The 18,944-nt window shown below is 40.8% G+C and overlaps 1 protein-coding gene across 4 annotated transcripts in view; it reads left to right on the forward strand.

Annotated features, from left to right (window-relative positions):
- Window positions 1-18,944, forward strand: part of MGAT5 (alpha-1,6-mannosylglycoprotein 6-beta-N-acetylglucosaminyltransferase) — a 338,680-nt gene that overhangs the window by 220,068 nt on the left and 99,668 nt on the right. For all 4 annotated transcript variants that reach the window (XM_040474902.1, XM_040474901.1, XM_040474903.1 and 1 more), the window contains 3 exons: window positions 1,563-1,732; window positions 5,007-5,141; window positions 11,769-11,902. In XM_040474902.1, coding sequence (XP_040330836.1) covers window positions 1,563-1,732; window positions 5,007-5,141; window positions 11,769-11,902 — 439 coding nt within the window. The remainder of the gene's footprint in view (window positions 1-1,562; window positions 1,733-5,006; window positions 5,142-11,768; window positions 11,903-18,944) is intronic.

An 18,944-nucleotide genomic window follows, 5' to 3' on the forward strand; every position in this document is an offset into this window, starting at 1 on the left:
AGACCTTGAACTTTAGATATCATCTCCACTGGATGGTATAAGAGGTTCTTGGAAAAATTGTTGGTGAAAGTCTGAGATAGAAGTTGCACATGATGAGCTTGGGACACCTGTCATACCAGAGAGCAAAGTAACTCTCCAAGCCTACTAGAACTATGTCAGAAGAACTTAGAAGCCAACTTGAACAGCCTCCCATTGGCAAGAAGGGACAATGCGATAATCCATAAGGATTATAACTACGGTTTATTGAAACACATCAAATATACTTCTATCCATGATTTGATAATGACACCTTTAAAAAATTTCACTGATGGTCTTTAGAGTATGCTAAAGAGCAAATTGGTAATTTAAAAACCAGTAAGTGACGGGCAAGAGTCAAGTATTTACCAGGCTTTTTCTATGTAAACTGTACTTCAACAGAACCAAATAGTTGATGAAGAGGGGGATGTTTTAGCTAGTAAGTACAGAAGGAGTGATAGAATATGACCATTTTGCGACCCCTGTGGATTAATGCATCTAGTTAGTGATCATCAGTAGCTGCTAACATCACCAGAGACACGTGATGTCCCCACTGGCGAAGTACACAGCACTACCGATGCAGTAGTATTGCCAGAAGCATCCAATATGAGTTTGATCAGGCCTGCAGATCTAATTACTAATTTACTATAACTACAAGGGATGGAAGAGTCTGGTGTATAATCAGCAAAATCCAAAGTGTAAGAGACTCTACTGGAAATACTACCCAGTCCCTTGGACAAATAAGTGACAACTCTCCCCACCCCCAAAGGATGGGGTTAAAGAAGCCTAAGATGTAAATGAGACAATTAACAGTTTATGTACTTTATTTGACTTCTGACTCTAAAAACTGCCCTTGGGAGAAAAAAAAAAAAAAAAAGGAACAGTTGAGGAAGTATAAACAGCCAGAAAATGAATGATATCAAGGAATTAATAATTTTTTAGGGGTGATAGTGATGTTACCGTTATATTTTTAACTGAAGATTTTTTCCTTCTAGAAATACAAACTGAAATATTTGCAGATGAAAGGGTATCTTCTCTAGGATTTGCTTCATCATAAGCTATAGTGGTTGGGAGAAAATGAAGGGTATACATTAAATAAGATTTGCCATAAGTTAATAACGGTGAAATTTATGTGATGAGTATGTCGGAATTGACTACATTGTCATGTCTGATTTGGGATATGTTTGAAAGTTTTTATGTTAAAACCTTAAAAATATCCCAACTGCGGGGGAAAAAAAAAACCCAATATTGTTAAAACGATATTTTATTGCTCTGGCTTACTCTCCATTAATTCTGATTCTCCAAATATATCCTTATTTTTCAAAACAGATTGTCCATATCCTATTCATAGCCATAGAAAGGGCAGTAGTGACCTTATTTCCTTCCATTTTTGGGGTACTTTCTAGAAAAATGTTACGGCACATTATTTCATTAGAACGTAAACAATACTTTAGAATTGGTTGATTGCTTTTGGTGTGTTACTATGGAGTTTGTACTCGGTTCAGTAGGAATCAATATATGCCTCTCCTTTGTTTTGTTTTTTTCAGGTCCTTGTTCACCTGGGACTCCTGACTAAGGAATCTGGATTTAAGATAGCAGAGACAGCTTTCAGTGGTGGCCCTCTTGGTGAATTAGTTCAGTGGAGTGATTTAATTACATCTCTGTACTTACTGGGCCATGACATTAGGATTTCAGCTTCACTGGCTGAGCTCAAGGAGTAAGGAGATTACTTTTCAATTTTAAAATCAGAATACAAAAAAGAAATTGTAAACTCTTAAAGCCCTCTATTAGTGTGTAATTTCTTGTGGAGGAAAATGAAAGTGATAATTCACTAAACAGGAGATAAGAAGATTATTTTCAGGAGCTAAATACATACACTGTGAAAAAGATAATATGTTTTCATTGTAGCTGCAGGCTCCAGAGGCTTCATAAATGAATGCCAGAAAATTCAAACTAAGGAGCTTATTCTTTGCTATTACAGGTGCTTCCAACATGTGCACCACAAAACATTATTGACTTTCCTAATTCCCTGTCTCTTGCTGAAATTCATACCACTCCCTACTCAACTTCAAGCTTTCTAAATCTTAAAACAGAGCAGATTCCTTTTTTATAATTTAATTTGGGTAGAATGAGTTTCTTGAAAGCTCTGATTCCATCCTTTTTTTCAGTAAAGCCAACTTTCTAGTCTGACTCTGTTCATTCTACCTGGCTTTTCTGTTTCACTGAAACCTACTTCTGGCTTTAGCCCTCTCTTAATCTCTTTTTAGATTGACACAGCTGGCTAAGCAGTTATGCTTATAGCCCCCTTCACTCCTTTTGGATAGCTGCCCACGGAGACTTTCTACCCAGCAGCCAAGTGATTGTGTTGCAGTGTCAAATGTTCCAGATGAAATGCCTTGAGAGAACATTCTAGAGCTGGAAGGGTGTTAAAATATATCCCACCCTGCGTCTACTTTATTGTCCAGGATACTGATGCCGGGAGAGGCCACTTGTGTTAGGTCCAAAGTCCACACACCTGATACGTGGCTGTGTTGAGGTGAAATCAATAATATCAGCAAGATGATACAGTGTCATCTTTTAAATGAGTTCTATATGCTAAAACCATGATAAGGGCATTAGTATAGTGTCAACAGTTATGACAACTGGGATATTGATGATGACTAGTAACAACCAACATTTGTCAAGCACCTACTGTGCATCAGATACTGAGCATTTCATGTATTCTATATTACTCAGCCCTTAGCACAAACTTTTGGAAATAAGTGCCATTGCTTTCGGCATTTCAAAGATGAGGAAACTGAGGTTTTCAAGGTCACGTGGAAAACATGTGAGAGAGCTAGGATTTGAGTTTTATCCTATGACTGTGTTCTTGACCACTATACTACAATGCTTCTTTCGGATCTAGATCAACCTGAGATCTTCTGAACCCCTAAACACCACCCTTGTCCCTTCCACGTGCTGCCTCCTGCTTACTTTAAAACATGTTGTGTACATGACCCATGAAGTAGATGCATTCGTACATTCAGTAGTCGTTCATTAGTGCTCTCTGTGCACTAGTTCTTGCTCTGGGATGTAAGGAGATGACCAGCATGTGTTCAAGGAAATGCCAATCTTTGGGTAATCACAGCTAATATATTATATAATAATTACACTAATTGCACTGTGATTAGTACTAATTGAGGCATGAATGCTAGAATGTAAGCCAAGGGAGTGCAGAAACTGAATATTGCTCACTATGGTGTATGTGGCACCTAGAATAGTGCCTGGCACCCATTGGATGCTCGTGACTATTTACTGAGCAAATGAGAGATGGGGTGAATGAATGAATGAATGAATGAATGGGTGAATAAATGGAGAATGTGGGATCCCTAGGGACAATTGCTTCCTAGGGAGATCAGAAAAGGCTTAATAAGGGCCTACCAGGCAGAGACTTAATTTGTTGGTCAAGAAGTCTATAGAGGTCTTTAAGCATTGGTGATGGGACTAGATGTGTTTTATTTAAGAAGAGAATTATGGGGGCAACACAGAGCAGCGGTTCCTGAATATGCCTGCACATTAGAATCACCTGGGGATCTTTATAGACTCCCAGAGCCCAGACTATGTCCCAGACTAATTAAATCACAATCTTTGGGGATAGGACACAGGCATGAGTATCTTGATGTCTCCAGGTAATGCCAATGTGCAGACAAGTTTGGGAACCCCTAAAGAGACAAGGTGGACCAGGAGTCTACCAACTCTGGCTCAGCGGGCCAAATGCAGTCCTCTGCCTGTTTTTGTTACTAAGTTTCCATGGGAACACAGCCACACAGATTGTTTGTTTATGTATTGCCTAAGACCGCTTTTATTCTATGAGGGCCAAGTTGCGTAGTTGAGGCAGAGAACATGTGGTCTCTAAAGATGAGAGGATTCACTACCTGGCTGTGTACAGAAGTATTTTCAAATTCTCGGGAAGAAATACACAGCCTCGTAAGGTCAGTAGGCCAGATGACAGGCGAAGAGTGCCTGAAGCAGTGTCAGTGTGGAGCTGCAGAGCAGAGCCCTCCTTTGAAGTAGGACCGCCATAATTTGGTGAAGGACAGTTATGGGGTGTGGGCAGGGATAAAAGGCACCAGTGATGACTGATGTTTGGGTGAATGGCAGTGTAGTTTGGTTAGCACTTTTTTCTCCCGCATCTGAAGTTGGCATACGATCAGGTACGTGGGTGCTCTCAATGCAAGGGTGGGTTTCTATGGATGGGTGAGGAGATGGGTGGATGGAAGAAAGGGTAATGAAAACCCATAAACCATGGTCCCAGGTATGTAATACAGTCTACTTGGAAGGAAAATTTGACACAGAAAAAAAATAGGAAACAATATAAGACAGTATAGAAGTTTATATTGTAGCAGCTAGAAATGGACATTTAGGAGGTCAGTATGGTCTGGAGTAATGAGAACAGATTATGTGGGGGAAAGTGAGAGTCACAACTCAACAAGTATCTGATATACATTAGGCACTTTCTACTTAATGCCTCACGTAACCACCCAAAGAATCTCTGACAGGTTGCTATCTTACTGTCTTTTCTGTAACAAATCCTGTTTTGTGGTAGGTTGGGGTTTTTTTTTGTTTGTTTTTGATGAGAAGGAAAGACCCAGAGAAGTTAGTGACTTGTCTGAAATCTCACAGCTGCTAGTGGATTTAGATAGTAGAGACAGATTCAGAGCCAGCTCTTCCTTAGTTTCAAAGTGTGTGTGTGTGTGTGTGTGTGTGTGTGTGTGTGTGTGTGTGTGTGCGCGCGCGCGCCTCACCATTTGCTTTTGCCAGAGTCAGAATCTGGGCTCTGGATAGGCCTTGATGAGTGGGTAGAATTTGGATAGGCAGCAGATTGGGACAGGCTATGCCATCCTCCCCGACAAAATTCTTGGGAGGTATATTTGGGTATTAATGTTGCTAAGTGTAGTTAGCTTGAAATAAATTATTTTTTTTATGTTTCCTCTCTTGTGCCCTTTTCCTAGAATAATGAAGAAGGTTGTAGGAAACCGATCTGGCTGCCCAACTGTAGGAGACAGAATCGTTGAGCTCATTTATATTGATATTGTGGGACTTGCTCAATTCAAGAAAACTCTTGGACCATCCTGGGTTCACTACCAGTAAGTGCTACATGCTGTCCTAAAGTTTATAGAGCTATTTTATTTTTTATTTTTTTAACAAGGGTAACATGGTTACAGACAGAAAAAGCTTATCAAATATTATCTTTTGGATAGTGTGGAGCGGGCTTCTCATTCCTAATTGAAATTCAGATTTTCCACAGTGACTTTATACTTCCAAAGGCTATTCATTCTTTTCACTGATTTCTTTTAGAGAACAGAAAGGGTCCAACTTCCTCTTTACCTTCCCTGATGCTCAGCTTACCTCTCTCAGTGTGCCTGCGCCATTCTCATTTGTTTAAGTAACAATTCGGATAAAACGCGGAAAATGTCACTTCTTGTGCTCCTCAGATTTGAGAGGATGACTCATTTCTCTTCGCCTTTCCCTCATCAGTTGTCATTTTTGGAAGAGAAAGCTGTGAATACGTTGTCTGAATGCTGGGGTCTTGCACTTTTTAAGACAAGACCCCTGCTGAGCATGACTTGAGTGCACGTCTTTATCACTTCAGAGAAGAACCCATTGTTCTCTGCAGTGTGGGAGTGGGGCCATGTTTTTTTGTTTGAAATGATTTTACATCGTGCACAAGCATGGCACTAAATAACAGTGAATTACATAATGAAGTTTACCAATTTTTCCATTTTCTTCCAATCTTTCTAAAAAAGGTTTAGTTTGATGCTACCATACCTCCAGCATGTCTTGTAACACTTACGTGCATTTTTAACAAAATGAGTGTAGCTGTAAGTTTCAGCCTTAGGCAAAGTATCCAGTTTGAATTTAATAATAATTTTTGAAGAAGCATGCTTTTTTTGTTAGCTTCCACTTACTACAGCTGGTACTGACTTTTATTTATGGTCTCTCAAAGTTTACAATAAATGTAAATAAACATCATATTTTATTTAATGGTGTCAGTGGTACCTAAATTTGGTTAAAAAGCATGATGTTAGTACCACTTGACTGATAGTGAATGTTGATCTACAGTTTAAACCAAATTCCTAAGAAAACATTTGGAAAACCTTTCAATTAGCATGACTTAGAAATTCCTCCATGTGTTTCTTTTTTATTGTTTTTGGGTAAAGAGATGTTTTGATGTGTTCTTCTAACTTAACCAGTAATTGAATCCTTAACGACTTGAACTAGGTCTGTTTCAGGTTAGTTTCTAGTTTAACATTATTTATTAACTTTAAGCTTATGTCAGATTGCAAGTCCTTTAGAAACTCAAAAGAAATAGAAGTCAAAATAGTAGGAATCTTCTCCAAAACACAGTAGAGAAAACACCCATTTTCTGTAGAATTTTCTTCTCAGTAGCTGTAATTTTTCTCACTGGGCAGTGAAATACTCAGTGACAGAGGAAAGGGATTCATTGAGAAGAGATTGTGTATTTTTCATTTTGTTTTGGATATAGTTTCATGAGAAAGCAAAAGCAGAATCTTGGTTTGGGCCAGGATAACACTCTACCTTCTGCACCCCTTTTTTCCTGTTCTTTTTGGTTTTTTCCTTGAAACCTTCATACATCTCAGTTATGTTCTCATCACATTTGTTCTCAGTTATGTGGAAATAACCATCTTTCTTTCTGGTTAGTAAGCCATGTAAGTAAATAATCATTTTTCCCCCTTTTTAGCTTCAGTATTAAAAAAAAAAGAAAGAAAGAAAGAAAAGCAGAGCTCTTGTTCTCTGGCATTTAGCAAATGGCAGGCATCTGGTAGATGTGCAAAAGGAACAAGGCCTTACGGGCATCTCTAGACTCACATATCCTCACCATTAAGAAGGGCTGTTGGGATGGAAAAGTGTCCTCAGTGGTAGTGTTTAGGTCAATTAAAAAGGACTGTTTCATTATTAAAATGGTTACCACTGATGGGTATTTGAAACTTGTTGGATGAAAAGGGACCATCTCAGAGGGGTTTTATGGAAGGGTGTAATATTTATCTTTCCTTTCTTTAATTAATTATCTACATTAGTGATACTAGCTGGCAGGAGGTCTGTTAGGACTTTGGCCCTGCGGTCTTTGCTATGTGATGAAGGTAAGATTTCATCCAAAGACCAAACAGGTCCTCTAGAAAGTTACTTGCCCATTTCTTTCCCTTTTGAAGATTAGACATTTTCAAGACTGTCTGAATTCATCTTTGTGGATGGTAGATGGTATGAATTCCCTTAAATCCATTAACTCTGATCTTTCATTTAGGAGCAAACCTTGAGTCCTGTTGATCTTGGAAAAAAATTTTTTTTAATTTTTTAATTTTTTTTAATGTTTATTTTTGAGAGAGATAGAGACAGAATGTGAGTGGGTTAGGGGCAGACAGAGAGAGAGGGAGACACAGAAGCAGAAGCAGGCTCCAGGCTCTGAGCTGTCAGCACAGAGCCGAACGTGGGGCTTGAACTCATGAACCGTGAGATCATGACCTGAGCCAAAGTTGGACGCTCAACCGACTGAGCCACCCAGGCGTTCAGAAAAATATTTGTAAATTCTGTCGATTTTATGTGGGGACCCAGGAAATTCAGTTAAACCTGTTTGCAATGCCTACATGCAACTAGTATACCTAGGGACTGCAAAACTCATAACTATTTTGCTTCGTATGAGTTTTTAGCTGACATTGAGGACACACAGGAAAGTGAAACACAAATAGTACAAGATATACCATGGGGTTTTTTTTTGCTTTATTTTAGAGAGAGAATGTGAGTGGGGGAGAGGGGCAGAGGGAAAGAGAAAGAATCCCAAGCAGGCTCCACGCTCAGTGAAGAGCTCAGTGAGGCTCGATCCCATGACCCTGGGATCATGACCTAAGCTGAAATCAAGGCTTGAACATTCAACTGACTGAGCCAGCCAGGCGCCCCAAGATAAACCATATTTTATATCAAACTCCAAAGTAGAAAGTAGGTCCTGCCAAGGAAGTTGTGAGCGTCCATCTTATAGTAGTGTGGCTTGCAGCTAAGAGAATGTTCCAGGAGTCATTTGGCATTACTGCAGCAATTCCTGTTAGGAGGTGGCCAGCTGCCTCGGGCAGCAAGGCAAATATCTTTTTAAGTCATCGGGCTGTTCCTGATGCTTCAAACACACAAAAGGCATTAGAGGAACTACATAAATATTAACAGCACAAACCCAGTTCCAAACACACAGCTGTAGAATGTGATCGAAGAAGGAAAACTATAATGTTAAAGCTTCTCTGCCATACACAGAGATCATTCCCCTGCCTCTGGTTTATAAAACAAACCCAGGTCAGCTAAAAAAAATGGATGATTCCCAAACCAAAGCTTAAGTATAAGGATGTAGAATTACCAGTTTCTCAGACATTCAATCATTCATTCTATGGCTTTCTGCTGGGAAGAAGCCAAACATCAATAGCACTAAGTCTGGGCTTGCAGGCATTAGGCTCCTACCAGTCCTCTTTACTCATCAGCGTTCATCTTAATGATCCAAATTCACAATAAAACCAATAAAACACAGGGGCGCCTGGGTGGCGCAGTCGGTTAAGTGTCCGACTTCAGCCAGGTCACGATCTCGCGATCCGTGAGTTCGAGCCCCGCGTCAGGCTCTGGGCTGATGGCTCAGAGCCTGGAGCCTGTTTCCGATTCTGTGTCTCCCTCTCTCTCTGCCCCTCCCCCGTTCATGCTCTGTCTCTCTCTGTCCCAAAAATAAATAAACGTTGAAAAAAAAATTAAAAAAAAAAAAAACAATAAAACACAAAGTTAAAATAACAAGCCAAAGCTAGAGAGGAATATACCCTGCTAGAGTTGATTGCAAATGAGTAGAAGTAGCCAAAGCCTTCAAGACAAAGGATTCTCATGATAAGGGTGACCTGTTCCTCCCCACTGTGCCTGCACAGAGCACTGTAATCTTTGAGTCCCAGCCCTGGCCCTTCGACAGGAGCTGAGCAGCTCCATCTGTCAGTGTGTGTCCCTCTGTGTCCTACTCTTCTCCAACTATCTTCTACAGAGCAAGCTCTGTCATCCCTGCTGTTTTCTGAACGATGCCATCTTTCACAGAAGAAAATGCACTGGTTTCAACCAGTGGCTTTTGTATCTTATTTAAAAATATAAGTTAAAGGGTTAATTAATGTTAGAAGTTTAATTTTAAAAAGGGATTTTTATATAAATTTTTTAATGTTTATTTTGAGAGAGAGAGAGAGAAAGAGAGAGAAAGCAAGCATGTGTGATGGAGCTTGTGGGAGGGGGAGAGAGAGAATCCCAAGTAGGCTCCATGCTGTCAGTGCAGAGCCCAATGCAGGGCTTGATCTCATAAACCATAAGATCATGATTGGAGCTGAAATCAATAGTTGGATGCTTAACCAACTGAGCCACCCAAGTGCCCTTTCTTTTCTTTCTTTTTTTTTTTTTGTTTTTTTGTTTTTTACATAAAATTTTTTATATTAAAGAGTATATAAGTTAAGGAATGGGAATCTTTTATTAAGAGTAAAGGAAGTTCCCGAGCTATTCAGAGAATGGGGAAAACACACACTGGTCAGTTCTTGGGTCCCTAGCTTTCTTTTTCCTGTACTGTGGGCTTCCATTTCTGTCCACTTCTTGGCTGCCAGGCTGAAGATGTGTTCTTTGTGATATTGTGAAAATTGTCAGTGTAATGGTAGCATGTTCCTTGAGAGCCACACAGGAATCAAAAATAAGGAAACATTTTGTATGGTTGGCTTGTACTTCCTTCTGCCCTCTTCCTTTTCCTCCCTTCCTTGTCTAAACAAATGGTAGTGATCTCTGATGAGAAAATCCTCACACTAAAGTGGCAGTCTACTCTTGATTTTTCTGGAAAATCCAATCTGATGTTTGCATTTTATTTTTCTGAATCACACAGTGATGTAAAAGAAAAAAAAAGTTGAGAGAATGCCTTCATAATAGTGAGAAAAGGAAGAAATAAACGGAATCTGATACTTAGAACTCACTTGCTGTTATCTGATTCTAAAATGTGGGTTTTAAAATGTATTTGCTTTTATGCTTATTGGTCCATTAACAGCCATCCAGAAGTTTTGCGGATGTATAACCACAGAAAACAGAGCTATTTTTATTGGCCAGGCACAAGCTAAATTTACATTAATGTTTTGAGAATCAGTAATGAAATGAATGTAAGCAAATTCAGTAAGTTCTGTTTCAGCATCGATTCCTTTCTTGGGATTGGGATTGGTCACTCTCTGAGTACTCTAAAGCAGTGATCAGCAGGCTCTTTCTGTAAAGGGCCATGTAGTAAATATTTTAGGCTTTGCTGGCCACATGGTCTCTGTGGCAACTACTGAAGTTAACTGTTAGTGAGTAAAAGTAGTCATAGACCATAGGTAAACAATTAGGCATGGCAATGTTCAAAGAAAACTTCATTTTTGAACACTGAAAATTGAATTTCATCTAATTTTCATGTCACAAAATACTGCTTTAAAAAATTTTTTTGACATAAAGATCTTAAAATAAGTGGTAGAGAAGATTGGGCTGACCAAATTTGAACACTTTGCTGAAAAAGCCAATGAAACAAACATCTTCAATTTCACTTCTTCAAGCTCTGGAAGAAAAGGGTAATGTTCTGTTACCGTTAAATACTTGTAATCAACACTGCCTATTGAGTGAGATTCTAAATTCTACCTAAAATTAAATACTCTTATTAATTGATGAAAATGATAAGTGACTGTTGAAAGAGATAAGGTATGCCTCGTGCTTTCTGGAGACTAAAACCTCTCTCTCAGTCTGTCTGAGCTGTCGTAACAAAATGCCACAGTCTGAGTGGCTTAGAAATAACATTTATTGCTCACAGTTCTGGAAGCTGAAGTCCAAGATCAGGGTGCTGGTGTAGTTGAGTGAGGCTCTCCTTCATCCACATCTCAGACTTCTTGCTGTGTCCTCACCTGCTGGAAGGGACAGGGGAACTCTTTTGGGATCTCTTTTAAGAACACTGAGCCCATTCATGAGGGCTCCACCTTCATGACCTAATCACCCCCAGAGCCCCACCTACCAGTACCATCACCTTTGGGGACTAGGATTTCAACATAAGAATTTGGGTGGAGGGACACAAATATTCAGACCAAAGCCACTTCTAAAAATGGTAATTCTTTGTTTCTTCAACAACTGCTGATAGGTACCATGATATGTTCAGCCTTAGCTAGGGGTACAGTAGGGACCATGGCAGTCTACAATGCCAGCTATCATGGGACTTTTTATTTTGCTGGTATCTGAGCAATCTTCTGTAACTAGTCCGCTAACCTGAAGCAGATGGGATCTGCTTGTAATGGTTTGGGCTCAGAAGTCACACATGGCGATGTTTGGTATATGTATTCTGGAGTCTCTCACTGCCTGCCCAGTAGGGTTTCTGATTAAAAGTATTTATTAGGCCACCCCATGGGCTCAGTCGGTTAAGCTCCCAATTTCAGCTCAGGTCACGATCTCATGGTTTGTGAGTTCCAGCCCCACATTGGGCTCTCTGCTGTCGTTGTGAAACCTACTTGATACCCTGTCTCCTCTCTTTCTCTCTGCCTCTCCCCCACCCACACACAGGCACTATTTCTCTTTCTCAAAAATAAATAAACATTAAAAACAATTAAAAAGTGTTTGTCCATTTTTGGCTGTCCCTGCAGGAGGGGTTAGAACTTTTAACTTCGGAACTTCGGGGTCAAGGTTGTGGTTTTATCCACATTGCTTTTTCCTTTTAGGTGCATGCTCCGAGTCCTGGACTCATTTGGCACGGAGCCAGAGTTCAACCATGCTAACTATGCCCAGTCTAAAGGCCACAAGACACCCTGGGGCAAATGGAATCTGAACCCACAGCAGTTTTATACCATGTTCCGTGAGTATCCATGCCTTACCTCGGCTTTTCAGAATGCCACTGAAGACAAATGGGAAAAGAAACTAGATGGCCATGTATTTTGGGTTATGATTTCCCAGGGCTCTTAGCTGTAGGAATGTGTGCTGTGGAGTCTTTCCCTTGGGAGTAACTGTTTTTTGTTGTTGTTGTTTTGTTTGTTTGTTTAATTGGAATTGAAAGGCCATGTGAGCATTTTGCGAAAAGGCTTAGAAATTTTCTAGAGGAAAAAAATGTTCAACACGAAGTATCACTGGCAACCATTTGGGAAAGTACTTCGTGTGGACTCTGGACTGGCAGCCACTAAACACAGTTCATTCCACTTGGTGCTGCATAGGGTCCCCTTAATTACTGATGAGGAATGAGGTCTTTCGTGTAGATACACTTTCCAAAAAAATAAGTCTTAATTATTTAAGCATCAAACCTTGTAAAGAAAAAAAGTCAGCTTTTTTTTTTTTTTTAAGTAAACTATTTTAAGCTCAGTTTCATACTTAATCACCTTCTTAAGTACAGGCCCCACAATGAAATCTCACTTTCTCTTGCTCACAAGGTGTCATTGTTGCCAAGAGCGGTGATAATTTTAGGAGGTGTTAAATGGACACCTAAAAAATGATGTCCTAACTGACCCCAGCAGTAGGTATCTGCGTTTTTCTGTTTCTGTGTTGTTCCTTTCCCACTTTTACCATTTCTTACTGCTGCTATCAATTTATCACCTCTAGCCTCATTACATTTATAATTAGCTGAGGACTGTGGAGGAAAATCCCAAATTTGATAGTGATCATGCCAAAAATAAATTTATGGTTGAAGTCCGCATACCTTGGTGATGAGATGAAGTCCTATTCTGGAAATGAAAGGTCACATGAGTGAAACATCAGTTCATTTGGATGCTCATAGTGGAGAATTCACATTTTCCAAAATTATCAGAATGATTTTAATCCAGAGATTTTCATCCTGGAGTTAGCATCTGAGCTGTGAATCTCTTTGCTTTGCTAAGACCCAAGGGACCTGTGGCCTAGTTTTTCCCTATGTGGTTGCCCCTCCCCTTTGTCTGCAGTCACCTGAAGATGACCTTTTTCTCAGTTTCACTAAACATCACGAAGAACACATTGGACTCATGCTTGCAATGTGAGGTATGAGACCGAAGAGTTAAGAAGGGTTATGGCAATTGGGAGATGGTGATTTAAAAATCAGCTCATGGCCAAGCATTTTCTTTAGCCCAGAAGGATTTGTGAGAGCATGTTACATGCATGGTGAACATGATTATTGTTCCTGGAGTTAGATCATCCTGCTATTGCAGCCTGTCCTGGAGCACAGTTTAGGGGATAAACTAATATATGGCATGTTGGGTGTCAGATGGCTGGCCAGTACAGTAAGGCATGATTGGAGTTAGCCTTTGGTTTGACTTTGTTGTGTAACTTTGAGGGGCTGGGATGAGGTGGTACAAAATAACATAAGATGCGATCCAGTGATTTTCATCAAATCAAATGTTAGTTGTGTCTAAAATGGCCAGACTTGTCTGAATGATATGCTATGTGTATGCCATCCACAAGATGGTGTTGCCCGTATCCAGGAAATAGAAATAGGAAGTGTTCCAGAAAGTATAAAGTTCTCTTTTACAATGTTGAAATTCAGAGTCCTAACTACCTGTTTTATTCTCTGTGAATGGAGGATTTCAGCAATGTTGGTTGACTGAGTTGAAAGAAATTCACTGCTTAAAATTAAAATGAAAACATAGATTAATTCCCATTTACCTGGGAAGGGGATGAATTTCCTAAGTGACTCAGAATTCAGCAGGAATCGGGGAAAACGGATACATTTGATGACCTTTGAAAAAAAAAGTAAGAAGAACCTATGGGGCAAAAACATAAGCATATTCTATCTTGGAGGGTTGTATTCTTTAATATATAAAAAGCTTCTAAAAACTGAAGAGTAAGTGGTGTGATGCAATAGGAAAATGGACAAAGGCCATTACTTGTTTAGAGGAAAAAGAAGCTTATTGCTCCAAACATTTGAAAACACATTACCCTCACTCATCATAAAGAGAAATGCATATTTTAACTTCACCAAGACACCATGTCCCAAGGATCAGGTTGTCCAGAATCCAAAAATTGGCAGCATAGCTATTCCAGTGGTGAGGGTCCGTCTTTTCCCGCCCTGCTAGTGAGCATGGTACTAACTGGGGGACTGTAGTTGTCACAATTTAGCAAAACTACCAATACATCTTTCCTTTGACTGAGCAGGTCATATCTAAGAGTCTATCCCAGAGATAAGTGAGCAAAAATTAAAAAAGGTGTGTGCACAGGTCATTTATTGTGGCACTATTTGTAATAGGCAAAGACTGGAAATAACCCAGATGTTTTTAATAGGGGACTGAGTGAATGACGTGGTCCACTGATAGAGGGAAGCAATGTGAAACTGTGAAGAGCAGGGAGGGCAGATGGGGCGCCAAGGTGGCTCAGTCGGTCAAGCATCTGATTCTTGAGTTTGACTCAGGTCATGATCTCACGGTTCATGATTTTGAGCCCTGCATCCAACTCTGCACTGACAGTGAAGAGCCTGCTTGGGATCCCCTCTCTCCCTCTCTCTCTCTCTCTGCCCCACCCCTGCTTACACTCTCACCCTCTCTCTCAAAATAAATAAATAAATAAACTTAAAAAAAAAAAAGAAAAAGGCAGTGAGGGCAGTCCCCACTGTCTGGGGAGATGACTGGGATACTTTATGTGATAAAACCAAAATGCAAGGCAGCTTCTCAACCTGTTCCCTTCTGTCTAAGAAGGCAGTGTGTGCGTACATTAGTGTGTATGGGTTTGCCTGTACTTTTGAAAGAAATTATGCAAGCATAAATAACAAGCCGATGGAAGTGACCTCCCTTGGAGGAAAGGTGTGCAGGATCAGGGATAGAAAGTAGATGTTTTTTTAATGTACCTTACTTTGACTTTGCAACCATGTAAATGTTTTATGTAATTAAAAAAAAAATCATCACTAAAAACTGAAAACAGATTGAAAACATGAAACAGGCTCAGTGTTCTATCTATCAGATGAGTGTGAGTGTCCCACACAGAGAAAACAATTACTTCGGGAGTGACTTTTAAAGCTCAGTCTTTGGTCCATACATTCATAATGGGAAATACTTAAATTGATATTTGAAACCTTTACAGGTATACTCTAAGAGCCACAATTTTCAGGATATGAGATCAGGGGGAATATTTAAAGAATTTAAGTAAAGACTGTATAATCTTCAGCTTAAGTAGGAAGTATCAATATAAACTCATTCTTTAAGAAGGAAACGTTTCCTAGCTCTGTACTTTGAAAAGGATCAAGAGTAAAGACAACCCAGTAGTAAGGAATATCCTTTGTGCTCAGACTGGGAACCCTTACATACCTTTCCCACTCCAGGGAACCTCGTACTCAGATAAATAGCTGACCCCAGGTCTAGCGCGGGAAACTTTCATAATGGGACGTGTCGACATGCCAGAAAGCAAGGAAACGGGGGTGGAGTCAGAAGGATGCCCGAGTCAAAGATGGGGTAGTTTGAGAATCACAAAGAACAGCTACAGAGGACTGCAGTCAAACCGGTGACAGATACTCCATGAGTCCAGGATGATCCTCCAAACAAGAAAACCCACAAAATCAATCTGTCTCCCTTTGATGCTGCCTTTCTAGGACAAATTGTACTTGAAGATAATCAAAGAGCTGATGAAAGAAAATTGTTAATCATGAAGAAATCACAGCTAATAAATGCCGAAGGAATAAAGAATTAGAAAATCAGCATTTTGGGGGCACCTGGGTGGCTCAGTCAAGTCAGTTAAGTGTGTGACTCTTGATTTCAGCTCAGGTTGAGCCCTGTATCCAGCTCTGCAGTGAGAGCACAGAGCCTGCTTGGATTCTCTCTCTGCCTCTCCTTCTGCCCTTCCCCTGCCTGCACTCTCTCTATTTCCCTCAAAATAAATAAACTTTAAAAAAAATCAGCGGGGTGTTTGGGTGGCTTAGTCGGTTAAGTGTCCGACTTTAGCTCAGGTCATGATCTCATGGTTCACAAGTTTGAGCCCCATGTTGGACTCGGTGCTCACAGCTCAGAGCCTGGAGCCTGCTTCAAATTCTGTCTCTCTTTCTCTCTGCCCCTCCCCCACTCATGCTCTGTCTGTCTCTCTCTCTCTCTCAAAAATAAACATTAAAACATTTTTTTAATAAACTTAAAAATATAATCATTTTGGTAGTCCTGAAGAGACAGTTGAGCAAGGCAGGGGTCGTCTGTGGTTGCTTCAGCCATCACATCACAGGTTGATGGCAAGCTTTCTCATGGATGACACTCTCTTAAATGGAGGAAATAGGGACATGAAGAAGGAAATTAAGCAGTTTGAGACCTTTATCATGTTGTGATGTGTCTGGGCTGGAGAAGTGACACAAAACAGTGACTCCCAAAGCCTGCCCACAGAGAACTCGAGTGTCTCCTCAAGAGGGGGTCCCATTCTTTCCATGTGTCAAAAGGGTGGATCCGGTCTACCATAGTCATCCCCACAGAATCCATTCCCTCACCTTCCGGATAAATGTGGCTATTCTAGTGGTCTGAAGGGGAAAACTGTTGCTTTGAACGTGAGGAAGTGTCAAGTTATATTTGTGTATTGTTAATTTTTTTTAATGCGACAAATTTACTAGCGTTTACTGTGTGGGTTGATAGTAGGCACTGTGTAGTTGAGGTATAAATCTGCACATGTATTACAGGTGCACTAGATGGTGCTCTGCCGGTAAGTTGCAAAATGGAAAGTGTGGCTTCGCAGAAATAGTGTTGCACTTGTAGAAGTCTGTTGTCTTTCCAGTCCGGCTGTTGTGTGACCAGATTTAGCAGTGTTCGGGCACGTGTGGAGTGCAGAGGGAGGCTGGGGAAGCTGGTCAGAAAGGACCCAGAGGAGGATAAAAAAAGAAAAGGCACCATTGCTGACACATCTGGAGGATCAGTGACCTGAGGTTGTCCTGACCAGAGCACTTTTGCTTTTAAACATTCAGAGCACACTTCTTGCTTTAAAGCAGCTTCTATTTCTGCTCTAACTCATCTCCTCCCTAAATTGGTGGAGTTTTTTTTTACAAGTTGAAAAACCTGATTTTTCTTTACTGTTTGCCCCAGATCTCAGAATTTCATGGAAACTGTTCTCTTTGTGTATTCAGTTTGCATTAGGGCATTTTTGTGCGTGTCATCAAAGACCATTCTGGAAGCCTCCCTGAGTGGCTTCTACACGGACCAACTGAGTGGTCAGACAACACTGAGTCCTTTCGGCTACATGTACTGAGTGATGATTTTTTCCAAGAAGCTGCAAAGTCTGGTGGTTCCTCCCTCACGGCGGGCCCCTCGTGCTTGCACTCACCTCTTGTCCTCGCTGGGCACTAAGGTGGCCTGTGGGCTGGGCACTAAGGCCATCTCTTGCCCCACAGTGAGATCTTGAGAGCTCAACTTGGTTTGGGCTATCCCTGATCAGAGACCACAGTGCCCTCCCTTTGCCCTTCTCTCTCCACCTCCGTACCCCTCCCTGGATGCTGGCCCCAGTCCCCCTGACAGCCCGCTGGTCTCTGAAGATGCCCCCCCAGATGCCTCCCCACTCTTGCTTCCTTCAAATCACTCTGAGAGCAAAACTGTATTTTTTTTTTCCTTGAAGAGTCTATTTAAAAGACTTCCCCTATCATCCCAGTTAAATTGAAGACAAAGGTAACCCAGTTTCAAAAACAGAAAAAGCCTCCCCTGATGGAAAAAGGCCCCCCATACCCTAATATAAGCATTATTTTATTTTTCGTGGGTATATTTTTACGTAGTTGTAAATACATAATGAAATTCTGTATCTCCTTTTTTCCCCCTTCACTTAAGAGATCATAATATTTTTCAAGGTTCTGCTTTTAAAATCACAATTTCCAAGGCTGTTTTATAGTCCATCAAGTGACTAGCTCCTAATTTGTACCTATTTGGGGAAACTTCTGTTGTTTCTTGTTGAAAATTAACTGCTTTCTCTGGGCTTGACAGGGACTTGGCTTGACCCTATATTTAGGCATTATTTCAGTTGGCAGTCTGTGCTCTAAGGTACATACTGCTTTTTCTGAACTCCTAAAGGCTGTCTTTTATTTTCTCAGTTCCCGACAAGGTGTATTGTACCTCAATAAATGAATGCAAGCCATTTTCCCGTCCCATTTCCAAGAGAAAATAAAGCCCTGAAGTTGATGACTTATACCTGGAGTTACCCGTACTTGGATAGCTGTCATTACCTGCATGACACCCTCTTCCACAGCTTCATGTGGCTTATGTAAAAACATCATCAGTGGTGAAACGTCTTTATCTGAGTTGTGTTTCTTCCTCCCCCTCCCTGGAGACGATAGCTGAAAGTAGAAATAGCAGTGATGACCAGATTCCTCACCCCTGGTCTCAGGCAAGTTAGTCCCAGACATCCCATCATTGGAAAATTTCAGTAACATCCACCTGTCCGCTGCACAACCTCACCGTTCATGTCACCATCAGAGAACATTTTCTGTTCCCTACACAAAATCCGTTTGTATTGGTTTATTTTTAATTAATTAGTGAATTAATGTTTTGAGAGCCTGCAACATTTCGGCTGTCATTCACAATCTGAAGACACCAATTTGGCTTCTGGGTGCTCACATTGTGCACTTGCAGTCAGGGCTGGGGAGTATTCAGCATTTCTCCATACATGTAGAAGTTTGGGGCAGAAAAGACAGGGAGCTGTCATGGAGTTAAGTGAAGAGCAGGCTGGGATTCTGGAGGCATTAGTTGAGAGCCTTCCCATTTCACCTCCACCCCTCTCCTTTATTTACACCATCTGGCCTGTCTCATGCTGTTCACCTCCTCTTGGCTTTTATGCATCTTCCAGGGTGTCACATTTTCTCTGACATGCACATTGCATGTGTGTTCCTGGGTCTGGAAGCCCCTAGCCCTTACCCCCAACACATATACCCTTGCTTATCCTTCAGGGAAGCGTCCTGTCCTCCAGAAAACCTTCTCTCCCTGAGCCAGGCACTGCTGCTCTACGAT

This window comes from Herpailurus yagouaroundi, unplaced genomic scaffold (genome assembly GCF_014898765.1).
Source record: "Herpailurus yagouaroundi ecotype Mexico unplaced genomic scaffold, PumYag 140, whole genome shotgun sequence".
NCBI classification, from domain to species: Eukaryota; Metazoa; Chordata; class Mammalia; order Carnivora; family Felidae; genus Herpailurus; species Herpailurus yagouaroundi.